General features: G+C 44.0%; 1 protein-coding gene across 3 annotated transcripts in view; it reads right to left on the bottom strand.

Annotated features, from left to right (window-relative positions):
• INPP5F (inositol polyphosphate-5-phosphatase F) overlaps window positions 1-6,451 on the bottom strand; it is an 89,204-nt gene extending 82,753 nt beyond the window's left edge. For 2 of the 3 annotated variants that reach the window (XR_006208926.1, XM_042959771.1), the window contains exon 1: window positions 6,139-6,417. Coding sequence is in view for 2 of the 3 variants with exons in the window: in XM_042959771.1 (XP_042815705.1) it covers window positions 6,139-6,235 (97 nt within the window). In the remaining variant the exon portion in view is untranslated. Of the gene's footprint in view, window positions 1-6,138 lie in introns of all 3 variants that reach the window. The other variant, XM_042959772.1, reaches the window with a different exon arrangement.
• Window positions 6,452-14,338: the final 7,887 nt, after the last annotated feature.

Genomic DNA, 14,338 nt, shown 5'->3' with positions numbered 1-14,338 from the left:
CAACAGACCCTTTGCTGCTCGGGGTACCCAGGGTTGACCAGGGACCAGAATCCTTTCAATTCATTCAATATAGTTTTTACAGAAGACCTGCTATGGGCCAGGCGCTAGAGAAAGAACTATAAATCTACACCTCCTTTTTTTTTTTTTAATATTTATATTTTGGGAAAGCGCAAGTAGGGGAGGGGCAGAAGAGAGGTGGGGACAGAGGATCTGAAGTGAGCTCTGTGCTGACAGGCTGACAGCAGCGAGCCTGATGTGGGGCTTGAACTCACAAACTGCGAGATCATGACCTGAGCAGAAGTCAGATGTTTGACCGACTGAGCCACCCAGGTGCCTCCAATATGTCCTTCTTTGGGCTGAGTTATTAGCCTGGGAAGTTAGGACAAAGGGGAGTCAAGCTGCTGGGCATCGGGGAGCAGCACCAATGCAACCAAATTTCTCAAAAACCAAACTGTCTGGGCTCCCTGGTTTCTGGCACCGGAATGCTCTAGCCTAAAAGGCCTTGAGACTGCCTCTCCTGAAACCAGCCTTTGGCAAGTCCTGGCCTCTGCTGGCTAAGGCCTGGTCACAGCCCAAGCATCTGGGAACCAGGGACTCTACAGAGGTTCTTCCCCTCTTTGAAGGTGGCTGCCCCGAAGACGTTTTCTCCTCCACTCCCTCTCTGCTCTGCGTGCTCTGAAAGGATGCCTGTGAAATTGGATCTAGGACTCCTGACGGGAGACTGGGAAAGGCTTCAGGTTGCTCATCACTGGCTGAAATAGTTCCCATCCAGTACATATCGATGTTTCTGCTCAAAGATCTACCCTGTATCTATTCCCTGCCCAAACTGCAGATGTTCTAAGAACCGAAGAGAAACCTGATAAACTGACCCTAACTGGAAAAACAATTAGTCAATTATATAACAATGTTCCCTGTACTACATGAACTAATTCTGGTACAAGGAGTCAGGGCAGGGGTAGGATCAAAGACTGACCAGTAGTCCCAGTTATCAGCCTTTCATTCTACATAGATCCTTTCTCAATGTGCATGCTCTGACATGTGAGGCTCTTTTACTCTCTACATATGCTACCCTATAATGATTATGATAGCGAAAGATACATTTCAGATACTACCATTAAAATATAAATCCTATAACTGTAGTCAAGAAGGTAGAAAGGTTTATAAAACATTTTTGTCAATACTGGGGAAAATTTGGCTTTAGAGTCATATACTGGGTTACAAGCCTAACTCTTACTCTTTGAACTTGGACAAATTCATTCTCTGTGCTTCAGTTTCCTCACCTATGAAATGAGGATAATAATAAACCCTCCTCCCGATGTTTATTGTGGGGATGAAATAAAACAGTACGTGTTAAGAGCTCAGAACACTATCTGATTCAGAAAAATGCTCAATAAATAAAAGCTGTTACTATTACTATGATTAATCTCGGTTGACAATGTAGACAACAAAATATGCACAAAAACTTCCCACAATCTGTAAAACTTGATTGCAAAGGTCATCAGTCACCTTAGAAAAACTAGGTTTTTTTAAGCTAAAGAAGTGGGGGAGTAGAAACAGCGGTCTTTTCTATCTTGCATGCACCAATGTTCATAAAAATAAATGTACAATCTAACTGCTAGCTTGTTAGAAATATAAAATACGGGAGAAAAGGGGTTTGGGGTATAAAACTGATAAACTGCTTAAAGGAAACTGAAGACTAAAGACACCAGGAAAAAACCTAGTTATTCAACAAAATGGTTAAAATATTTTTACAACAGATTTAATAATCCAATTTTAAATCAAAATGCCCAATTACATTTTGTCGTGGTAATTTGTGAATTTTTAGTAAACGTGGTGTTTAAAAAAGATAAAGTTCAAAAATCTTTTTTTCCCCAAGTAAACAGCAAATGACACTAAAAAACTCTAAATAAACTGAATATAGTTTCATAAAATACGATTCCTGAAAAGAGATAAAAGTTCTATGTTATTTCAATTCCAGAGCTACAATTTCTCATTCAAAAAAAGTTAACTTCATATGGCATACTAAAAATAACTTTCATCAAAAAATAACTCGACAAAGAACAGGAACACTTTTAAACGTTTCTGTGAATTCTGAGAGCCACTATCCCCTCCAAAAAAAAATGTTCTCTGGTATTCATTAGAGTATCATAACTATAAATATAGTTTACAGGCTTATGAATGTTATGTATATGACAGATGCTCGCTCTCATCTTTTCATGGTCACTCAGTCTCAGAATAGAATGAACCAATACTCAGCAGGAAATTACATAACACCGTCATATCACACAAAGCCACAAGGCTAGTAGCAGCAATGTTTAAGACTAAAGAGATAAGACCTTATCACCCTTCCCCAATAGTAGACTGTTTTATATTCCTTTTTTTAAGTCTTTAAATTATAATCCTTATTCTCAGATAGTAAAACACCACTCCAGGAAGATTAGTGAATATTCACACGGAGCTTTATCATTTTCCCTGGCAGAACATAAGACAATCTCTGGTAGTCATTACCTTGCAAGACAGAAGCATCCACCGAAAAGCAGTTGCTATGTATGAATACAGACTCCTCACTACCCTTAAAAAAGTGGAAACACCAGAAAAATAAAAAAATAAAAAAATAACAGCACTCAAGTGTTTAGCTAGAAGAAAAAACTGAAAAATTCAAGCAATGTTAAGAAAATAGGGAATACTACCACAGGGATTTAAAAAAAAAAAAAAAGGTGATACTAAATGAGATAGAAAAATAACACAAGTGGAAATACACCTTTTCTCATGGTTATTTCCTCACCCTGCTGGACAGAGATTTTTCTGCCCCAATTAGAAGATATTCAAAACAGGGCTTAAAATGAATATTAAGCATAACACAACATCCTATTTTTATGGCAATGACATCACTAAGAGAAAACACAGACTTTAGCTCAACTCAACCAAAAATGCCTTCTTCATCCTAACTACTGTAAAGCCCACATACCAAGATGAGGAAAGTCCTTGCCTTGGGGAATACGCTGTCCAACAGGAAAGAAGTAAGCAAAGTACTACCATGTGATGCAGTATGGGCTATAATCAAAGTGTGTACTAAGTGTATAAAGCACCTAGAAACACAATAAAGGTGACCGGTAATTCTGCCCCAGGGATGTGGGCCTGGGTGAGCACAGCGGGGAGGCGGTATCTGAGCAGGGACTTAACAGAATAAATTAGGCAGGAAAAGGGGCTGACAAACATTCCAGGCCAAGGAAATGGTCGTTTAACTTTAAATATCAATACAGATTCTTTTGATGTCTCTAGGAAAAAGACAAGTCCTGTTTCAGGTGGTTCAATAGCCGAAAACAAAAACCACAATGCCCACAGGCTTTTTTTGGTTTTAGAATACTGCCCTTTGGAAGAGAAAAAAGGAGTTGGTCAGTAACCCATTCAGTTAAATAGCCAATAGGAAGCAATGAAAGATTTTAAATGCTGTCATTACAAACAATAGCAAAGCTGTCCGTAAAAGCAGAGGGAAAAGAGCCAATAAAATGAAGACAATATTAAATGATTCTATAGAAAAAGATCTGAAAAACACTTATCCAATTAAAATACCATTATTAATAGCCATTCTTTAGAAAGGACCTTGAGTACTGGATAGGAAAAACTATTTGGAAAAGTTAAATGCACGGGATTCTTTATTCACTGGCTACACTTGAACACACCTGAAGATCAAAACAAGCTGTTACTTCAAAAACATAATGGCCTCTTCCTTCCTCTAGATTTTTAGTCTACTTCTGTCTGTGGTCTGCTATATCCTCAGAAGTGATATGAACTTAATTGCACAGACTACAATCATTTTATTCAGGAAAAAAAAACTTTTAATTTGCCTTCTGATATGGACTTTGGATATATAAACAGTAATTCAAACCACATGGCTTAATACAAAATCTAGGCCCACATTACCCTGTGAATATTCATTAAAGGCTTATGCCTGTGACTCACTGAGCTTCTTGAGCTCAGAAGTAGGTGTTTCGGTAGCCTTCCACTGAAAGCATACAAGAAGAGTTGACTTACTTCACTTTGAGTAATTTATGCCCAAGCAACCATTAGGATTGGAGAGCCTCTTGTGTACAAGAAACAAACACAAACCAAGGAAAAGACAAATAATTCACCTAAAACCCCTCCTATTCTCAAGGCTTCCATGACCTTACTTCCTTGCATGCAATTCCACCAGCTTGGTTCACCTCTGTCAATCTTAGAGGCCAACAGAAAGGAGAGACTAGCCCTAGAAATGGAAACAACCAAGTCCACCCTATTTATATAGGTCTCAATCCACTGCCCAAATTCACAGGTGACCACCTAGAGAGCTGTTTTTTATGAAACACATTAATTCTTGTCCTCCAAGATGTACACTGAACAAACACCAAACAAATTAGTGCTGTTTTAAACACATTTTATGTACAAGGACTCCAAAGCCCAACCCTCATTTTATAGTCCAGGAAATGCGCCACAGAAAAGTGTTCTGCCGGATGAATTGGAGATGATCTCAAGTTCATCCAGCTGTAATAGCCAAGCCCTAAGAATCTAAAGGGTCGGCTGTTAGACAGCCTGGAGAATTTTGCAATCTACCTTTCTTCAAGGGGCATTTGAAGCCTTACTCCAACTGGAGGGGCAGAGGGGTGGGAGGTGTTAGGCAAATGGTCAAATCAGAAAAAACAGAGAAGAGAATGACTGGAGACTGGTCAAATTTATCCTGTCTACAGCAACTTCTGTCCCAAGATCATCAGGAACCTTATCTGAGCGTGGTAGTTTGTCTTTACTCTGAGTAGAGGAAATAAAATGTAATTGCAGGAAAATACAGCCAGAGCCTAGGAAAAAATAATAAGTTCTCCTTCACTGCTCTCACAAATCAACTAGCAGGCCCCCATAAGAAAGCAGTGGAACCTGCCAGAAAGCGTTCTGGCAGGCTCTCTCTGTGAACCCAGGCAGGTTACTCAAGTTTCACACGTTGTCTTCTTCTCACCTGAAAAAGAGAATACCACCACCTGCTTTGTAAGGTTGTTGTGGGGAATGGGAATAACCTATTAAGGGAAAAGGTCCGAGGAAACTATGTTGTTATAAACACTAACAGCTGTCATGTGAAAAAGCTCATTTGGACCTTCTATACTTCTCAATTCATACCATGGAATTCTTGTCTACAATACACACAGAATTACAAATAAATTTTAAATGTTCTGGCTATTTCTTTAAAGAGGCCTGTCCTCTCACTTCTCCTAAAATGAAAGCTCTCGGAGGTTCTCAGGAAAAAATAACTGGGAACCTCAAAGGAGAGGTGCACTGAGATCCTACCCCCCTCCCCGCCCCCCAATAAAGGAAACCGCGTCCTGGACTGTCAGCTCTTTGAGGGCAGGAACTGCTCTATTTAACTCACCACTGTCAACTAACTTTCCTAACACAAACTCATCGTTGCAGACTTAGGCACCTCCTAACAGCTTATATGACACCCAAATGTGGCCCCACGACACATCCTGTATCACACAATACTGAGTCATACAAAAGTATTAAAAGTTTAACATTACGATGCAGTTCAACTGTAACACTAAAATCAAAGAAAGGGTGCTTTAAATCGGGTGCTTACGAGGTAGGCAGAAGGAAGTCACACCTTTAACGAGAAAGGACCAGAAACACACAGATGGCAACAGGGAGTGAAGCTCCGGCAGGACGTTCCACTGAGCCGGTGCGTCGGTTCTGGTCTGAGATCCGGACGGGATTCGAACCCAGAACTTGTCTCAGAGGACGTGCCAGAACCGCTCCAGAGTGGAAGAGGCCTCTAAGGCCAGGCGCACCTCGCCCCAACTTTCCGACCCCGCGACTCAGCTCGGATCCGCTCCCCACCGGCAGCAGAGCGGATCTCGACGCGGAGGCGCGCTCGGAGGGACGAGGGTCGCCGGCCCTTTGTCCCCCGCGGAGGGGAAGGGGCGAGGCAAGCGCTCCCTCCCGCCAGGAAATAATGACAGCTCGTGCGCCTCCCCTCGCGCCCGCCCCGCCCCGCGCGCCTGAGCCGCAGTCGGCGCCCGTCCGGCTGCCCGCGGCTAGGGGCCCGGCCGCGCCCCCTCCTCGCCCCCCACCCCGCCCCGCCGCACCCGGCCCGAGGCCACCCCGCGCCGCCGGTCTCACCGGGTCGGAGCTGGAGGCCGCCGTCGCGGCGGCTGCACCACAGCGCGCGCTCGCCCTGCTGCAGGATGTAGTGGTCCTTGGCTTGGAAGAGCTCCATGCCGGCCCCAGGCGCCGAGGGAGGCAGCGGCGGCGGCCGGGCGCGCCCAGGTCTCCGCGGCCCCCGGCCCCGGCGGCGGCGACCCGCGGGGGGCGCGCGGGGCGTACTAGTCGACTGGGGCCGCCAGAACCCACGCCTCGAGGAACGGCGGCTGAGGGAACGCCCCGGCGGCCAGGCTCGCGGGAGAAGAACGCGCACCGGCGGCGGCCGCGGCGGTGGCCTTGGAGGCCTCTCCCTCGGCTCCGCCTCTTTCCCGGCCCCGCCCCTGGCACCTCCCCCGGCTCCAGGCTCCACCCTCTTTTCTGGCTCCTCCCCCGGCTTTTCCCAGGCTCCTCCTCCTCCCTGGCTCCTCCGCGCGCCTTTTCCCTCTTGGCTCCTCTTCCTGTCCCTTCCGCCGCCCTCTCCTCCAGCTTCTCCGGGGTTTCGTCTCCTGGCTCCTCCCCTCAGGCTCTTCCTTCTCCTTCCTCTCCCCCTCCTCCACCCCTCCGCCCGCTCTTCCCAGGCCCCTCCCCTGGCGGGCCCGCCTTCCCATCTGGGGCTAAAGCAGGCAGAACCCGGGTTTGACCGAGTTAGGGGATGGCTGACCTCCCCTGTGGCCCGTGGAGCAGAAGCTCACTCGTGGGGTTTTTCTTCCCATGCTGGCTCCTCGTGGGGTCTTCCCTCCCATGCTAGCTCCTTTCACATCCGTACATCCACCCCCTCCCCCCCTGGGCCTGAGCAGCCGCAGAGACCCGGACCAGCAGAGCCGGGAAAAGCGACCCAAGACGATGGTTACTGGGGTCTAGCCCCAGCCAGACCCTCCGCTGAGCAGGGCCGTTCTCTGTTTTGTATTTACTCTCAGTACCTTGTGACGTTTGACAACAGCAGGTATCCAATAAATGCACATCAAGCAGGAGCATGTAAAAATAGAAAATACACAAGTATTAGCATAGGGCTCTAGCGAGGAAGAAGGCAGCAAAGTTCAGAAGCGATCATGTCCCGAATTAAGCAGGATGGGTCTGAGAAGGCATCAAAAAATATGTCGATCAGTGGAGTGAAAGGGATCTAGTTTGACAAGGATAAAATGTCTGGTGGAGGGTGGAAGCCCTCCAGAATATCTTTGAGCTATTTTGAAAGGTCAGGTGGTATCTTGAACCCAATGCGGCTTGGGAGTCAGGTACCCCGGTCAGCTCCAGCTCCAGGCATGATCTAGTGTGTAATCTTGGCAAGGTCTCTTGGTCTCAGATGGTGGTTGGACTAAATGACTTTTCTTTTTTAAAGTTTAGTCGTTTATTTTGAGAGAAAGCAAGAGCAGGGGAGGGGCAGAAAGAGAGTGAATCCCAAGCAGGCTCTGCAGGGTCAGCGTACAGTCCTACATGGGACTCAAACCCATGTAACCTGAGATCATGACCTGAGTCGAAATCAAGAGTCAATTGCTTAACTAACTGAGCCACCCAGGCGCCTCTGAACTCAATGACTTTTAATTACATTCTGTTTTATAAATCTGTGACTTTTGCTAGTCCTATCTCTTGTATTCCATAATGCTTTAGAAGGAAAGAAGAAGAAAAAATGAGGTAGGAGATAAGAAAAGGAAGGCAATACTTTTAACCTTCCGCTTAGATAAAAGTGAGAGGGCCCCAAAGCAGCAAGGAATTCCACATTACTAATTATTCCAGCCCACACTGATTTCCCTGCTGAATTTCCAGAGCACAGAAAGACCTCTGGTGGCAAAATGTCTGGAATCTCTGATAAGCCCCAAGCACCCTGGACTGCCCAGATGTCTTCAACATAAAGATCAAGAGGAGTGATTACTAGAACAAATCTTTGTGATGTGACTTAGACACAAGATGATGGAGATAAGTTTCCGTGAAATCATCACTTTCAGATTTACTGTTGAATTCAGCCATATGCTGACTTTATTTAGCAAAAAATGAGTAGGTGATGAGAAAGCCCTATGACAGTTTGTTCTACAAATTATATCATTATTTTTAATGAATCACATTGCCAGATGTGAAGAAAACAATGCTATTGTAATTGAAAACAATTGGCTAGTTGATTGAAACTTCTCCTGATGTTTTAAACCAGAGGTTCCAACCCTAGCTACTTATTAGAATCACCTGGGGAGTTTTTCAAACACACCAACGCTAGAACCTCAGACTAATGAAATCAGAATCTAATTGGGGTTGGCTCTGACATCAGCATTTTTTTCCTCAGCTACCCAGAAGATTCTAATGTGCAGTCAGGGTTAAACAACACTTTTAAAGTGAAATTTATTGGAAAAATCTGCCCAATAGCAGCTTAGCAGAAACAGCAGTCAATCATTAACTAATACCATGGAAGGGGGTGGTTACCTATAAATTCAGAGTTAACAAGCAGAATCTTTAGGAGACAGAAAACCTGAAGAAAAGTTGCTCTTGGACTCTGACTTTCTCCCCCTCTCTCTAAATGGATGCCTGGCTGAGCAGAATGAGTGAAGCGAGTAAATGCTCTGTCCTCGGCAGGTATCACATCTCCAGTCTCCTGCCACAGCTGCCTTGCCTTGCTCTTGCTATGGACTTCCTGAACCTCAGGCCTGCTTCTCCATTCCCTTGCTGGCTTCCCCATCTTGGTCTGTGGCTACTGGCTAGCCTTTCTCACTCTCTTCCAACTTCCTAATTCAAGGCCCTCTTGCCCTTGAATAGTGTTATCCGGGTTGTACTGGAAAGTCTATGTGATGCTGTTTTGCTTTTTAAACAGGAATAACCATCATGCATGTTACCTACCTTCTGTGTATGGTATCCTTATGCCCATTTAAGTATATCCCCTAGGGAGTTAGTTGTACTGGACAGCTCCGAGTGACCTCAGTCAAGTTACTTAATCTTTTTTAGTCTGTTTCTTTATATATTAAAAGAGATGATCACTAAGGGTTCTTCCAGCCCTGAAATCAATGAACATGAAGAAATGTGTCCACATAGTTAAACCTACGCAAATAATGATGGTAAATGACTCAACTCTGATTATTGATTTGGCCTTCAGTGTCAAGTTTACTATTTGTCTCTGAGATTTTTGGGTTCTGATTGGAGTCTAGTGTCCGCTGGTGAAATGTGACTTTTAACATCATTTCCTGTCTACTTGCCCACAGTCTTGTATGTTGTGTGTCTATGAGAACTTTCTTCAGTCTGGTTTGTGTATGAGAAATCTCCCAAAGGAGGGAATTTTAAAAATACATGTTCTGCCTGCCAGGAGGCTGCTAATTCATAGGTCAGCAGTGCAAGTAGTTAAAGGCACAAGACACTTGGAAGCCAAATGTTTGCGTTTGACCAGTCCTCAGCCAATTTCTCATGGATTTGTCTGCCAGTAAACTTGTGCTACCTCCTCCCCTAACTTCATCAGGGACAATTGGAAATTGTAACAACCATCTCAGAGCACTTTGACATATATAAAACTGCTTGAAAAGCACCATGGAAGAAAAAAGGGAAAAGCCTCTCAGGAGACTGTCACATTGGTCCAATAGAAAGATACCACTCTGTTCACTGGAGAAGACCATCTCCTTCATTTCTATACTTTGGAGGGCTAAAAAGTACTCACTGTTGGGGTGCCTGGGGGGCTCAGTCAGTTGAGCATCTGACTCCTGATTTCAGCTCAGGTCATGACCTCACGGTTCGTGAGTTTGAACCTTGCATCAGGCTCTGCGCTGACAGTGCATAGCCTGCTTGGGATTCTGTCTCTCACTCTCTCTCTGTGCCTCTCTCAAAACAAATAAACATTTTTTTTTAAAGTATTCCTTATTTAGTTGTATGGCCTGATAAAAGTGTCCACCTAAATTATTGTTTAACCAGCTGTAATAATTTGTGTGTGTGTTTGAAAGAGAAAAAGGAATCGATTCTTTCTACATCTAATCTCCTTCCAGAGGGAAGGTAATTAGCCTTTATAGTGATGATTTCATATTTGTCTAAAGCCAGCTGTCTCTCACTTCCTTTCTGTTATGCATTTACTTTCCAATTAAAAAAATAGTTAAATTAGATAGTTCTAAAAAAAGCTGTTTTGAAAAAAATGCCCAAGATATACTGTTACACACTAAGTCCAAATTGCAGAATAGTATTTTAAAGTATCCCATTTGGGTTTTTTAAAAAGGGAGAACGGGAGAGAGGTGTTTTTATAGGCCCAGAACAGTTCTGAAACAAAACAAAAAAAAGTACGGTTACTTCAGAGGAATGATGATGAGGGAGCGTGGGGCAAGCTGAGGACAAAGGACAGGCTAACAGCATTCCCCCCCCCCCCAACAAAGGTGGGATATGCGTGATATTCCTCGACACTCCTGGCTGCCCCAGAACAGGGGAAAGGAAAGAAAGCAGATGGTTGACTGATAGAGATCACAGTCATGCAGGACAGGAGTCTCCTTCCATTTATGGATAACTTAGTAAACTGCAAGAAAAAGGCAATCTTATCCATAGCCTAATCTCCAGAAACCTATAGATTCTATTTCCTGGAGCCCAAATATCACCCTCATCAAGATGTAAGGAGGTTTAAGTGCTTGCCGCGGTGATGTGGGAAACAAAGGCAAATGAAAAATTAAATCCCCTTATGGCCAGCAGCCCAATGACAAGTCCTCGAAACAAGTGGAGTGACCTCCCTCTAGGAGCTCAGCTGCCATGATGATGACACTTTGCTGAGGGCAAAATGGAATCCTGGCTTAATATTATCCCAACCCCCTAGGATCCTGTAAGTCTCCTTAAATGCATAAAAATTCTTTCGCAAACCTCCTTTATCTTTAACCCCAAGTATATGTTAGCAATTATACTCCGGACTTATGGCCCCCTGATGTAGATCTGAAGGGTCTCATGACTGAGGTTTTACTAAACAGTAATAAATGTGTTTTCCTCACAACAGCCAGCCCCTCAAGGTCCTGGAAACCTTGCTTCCAAAATTCCTTAGAGACTTATGCTGTCCCTAACTATAATCAGTCACTCTTCACAATCCCAGTGCAGCTCTTCCTGCCCACGGGTCCTGTCCCCGTGCTTCAATGAACTTACCTTTTTGCATCAAAGACGTCTTCAAGAATTCTTTCTTGGCCATCAGCTCTGTACCCTACCATCACCCCAAAATCCCATCAATGGGAAGGAGAGATGGGTCTGGCAGGGGAAGGGAGGTCAGAAATGTAAGGACGGCAAAAACTTCTCCTTTTCACTTTATACTCCTGTATGATGTTTCTGTTTTTTTAACCATGTGTTTTTAATGCTTTACATTTTAAGACAAACAAACAAGAAACACTAGTTAAATGTGTCTGTGTAAAACTCATTCTTCCACCACACACAAAAACATTTTTAGGTAATTTATTGTCTAAGGATCTAGAACCTTTTGTCTTCACAAGTCAGTAGTCCAAGGCATGGGTCTTTTCATTTTTCATATTCTGCTTAGTATTTTTGAGCTTTCCTAACTTCTTAAATGCTGTCAAAACAAGGTATAGTTAAGTATATAAGCCATCTTTCTGCACAGTATACTTTAAAAAAATTTTTTAACATTGATTCATTTTTTGAGAGACAGAGAAAGACAGAGTGCAAGGTAGGGAGGGGCAGAGAGAGAGGGAGACACAGAATCCGAAGCAGGCTCCAGGCTCTGAGCGGTCAGCACAGAGCCATATGCGGGGCTCGAACCTATGAACTGTGAGATCATGACCTGAGCCACAGTCAGCCACTTAACCAACTGAGCCACCAGGAGCCCCTGTATACTTTTTTAAATGGAGCAAAAGGAACAGAGTTGTTTTCTTAGGCACGTTTTCTAAACCACAGCAATAACTGTGGCTTGTTCTTCCTCTCTGCCAATTATAACTCTCCAGTGGATGGCCTACTGGGGTCGGTACCATAATAAATCAATAACAATTGTCAAAAATGCTGTCTGTTAGATAATCATGTCAGAGATTTTTAAAATGTTTTTTAATGCTTATTTATTCTTTTTTTTAAATTTTTAAATGTCTTTTCAAGAGAGAGAGCGTGAGCAGGGGAAAGGCAGAGAGAGAGGGAAACACAGAATCCAAAGCAGGCCCTAGGCTCTGAGTTGTCAGCACAGAGCCAGATGCAGGGTTCATATAAACTGTGAGATCATGACCTGAGCCAAAGTCAGACACTCGACTGAGCCACCCAGGTGTCTGTAGAGATTAAAAAAAAAAAAAAAAATGCTTTGTACTGCACCAGAAAACAGCAGGAACTTGCTCCTGCAGAAACTTACATCCTTGAAATGCTGCCCAGTAGATTTTAAATCCATTGTTTCTTCTCTTAAAGAAAAAGAACATCTCACTGTTTTTCACCATTTTGTAAGGGTAGCACTTAGTGACAAGGAAATACAGGGTTTCGGTTTTCCTACTAGTGGCCCATCCTTTTCCCTCTATTTTCCAGCAATTCTTCAATGAGCCTGAGGAAGCACAGAGAAGGTGTATATTGGGGGAGGGGTTTCTGGACTGCCCCGGACTGGATGGGCAAGGGGGTGGGGTACCCAGCTGGGGGAAGTGAAGAGTGGAATAGTATTTGCAAAGTCCCCAAGGTGACCTTTTAACAAGGCTCATGATGAGTAACCAGATACCAGCTGCAGATGTGGCAAACATATTTCAAAATCTGGCCATTTCATTAGTATCAGAGTAATGTTGCTGCTTTTTGAATATGGCGAAATCCTGACATTTAAGTTGCCTGTAAGCAGTGCCTTGCTTCTCATGGTTTTTCCCACTGCGGTTCTATGATTTCATCAAGATTCCAGGTTGTAGGTGTGATGCTTGTAAAACTGTAGCCCAAGGGACTCAGTCCAGGGCAGCACTGAACTTAAAAAAAGACCCATTCCACACAATTAAAAATAGTTTAAGGAAATGCAAGTCCTTTGTGTGTGTTTCTCAACTGTAAGTTGTTTTTTTAATCTTACTTTTCTTCTCACCACTGTCTTCATACAGCACAGATACTCCTAACCCTCTCCAGGCTCCTTCCTCTTTTTCAGTTCTTTGCTGTGAAATCTGACCCCAGGAGAGTCAGGGGCCCTTCTTGGAGGATGGGAAAGGGAGAGAGATAGCAGGAAGCTAAGCCAGAAAGCTCTCCAGCTGTGGGGCAAAGGGAGCTGGCCGGAAACACCCAGACATTAACAATGCTGTCTCGTTACTTCAGTGGGAGCCTGTTACTCCCTTGGGATTCAGTATAACTATTTTCATTTTGAAAAAAATGTGCCCTGTAAATATTTGGGGGGTTGAGGGGGACCTTCCATTCTGAACTTTTCTCCCCTTGTGAATTCACGATGAAAACTGGAGAATTTGGCCCTGAGGAGGATAACAAGTTTGAGGGACTGATGTTCACCTGCAGAAACAGACCAGCCCCGGATCTGAAAGCACTCCCCAGCACACCACCAGCTCCTTGTTTCCTGCTGACCCTGACTATGATATCATAGGATATAATTTGATGTAACAGCATTACTTGCTATTCTGCCTGTCGAGCTTGGAGCTGAGAAATCCAAGGGGGATGGGGAGAGACAGGTAGGAAAGAGTAGTATAAGGCAGGCAGTTCAGATGGGATCTCTTTTCTTGTTCTCCTCTGCCCACCCCCCTGCTGGCCCTGGGCCCTGCCCAGCCCCAGTAGACAGAAGTGTTTACCAGTTGCATGTGACCCCATCAGCGCTGGCCAATGGGGAGCCCCCGTCTCGCCACCACCTCCATTCACCAAAGCCCTGTGGGCCAACAAATCTCCCAATTCTCTCTAAGGCCGGCTTCCTTCATGTAAAATGCAGAGAAAATAGAAAATGTTCTTTATAAGTTTCTCAGCAGGATTCAATGAGGTAAAGTCTTTGAAAGGGTGTTCTGACCTATAAAGTGTTACAGAAATGTCATTTTATAATTTTGTAAAAATCTGCTTTATGTATTAAGGGTCTCCACTAGATTTCAGATGATTTCATAGATTCCTAACATGTTTTATACATGTACATATACATTATGTTAATATATATTAAAGAAGAAATATGTTAATATATCCATGATTCAGATGCTTTTAGCTCAAATCACATCACTGGGAAATAGGAGCAATTGATATTAATCATGTAACTAGAAGGTGGATGTTGGCCTGGATTCAAATTAGAGACAGAGGATTTGCCCTGAGGCTAATGACACATAAGCTTCAGGAC

The sequence above is a fragment of the Panthera tigris genome, chromosome D2, assembly GCF_018350195.1.
Source record: "Panthera tigris isolate Pti1 chromosome D2, P.tigris_Pti1_mat1.1, whole genome shotgun sequence".
Classification (NCBI taxonomy): Eukaryota; Metazoa; Chordata; class Mammalia; order Carnivora; family Felidae; genus Panthera; species Panthera tigris.
The sequence above is the reverse complement of the archived record's forward strand: the minus strand, read 5'-3'. Positions and strand labels throughout refer to the sequence as shown.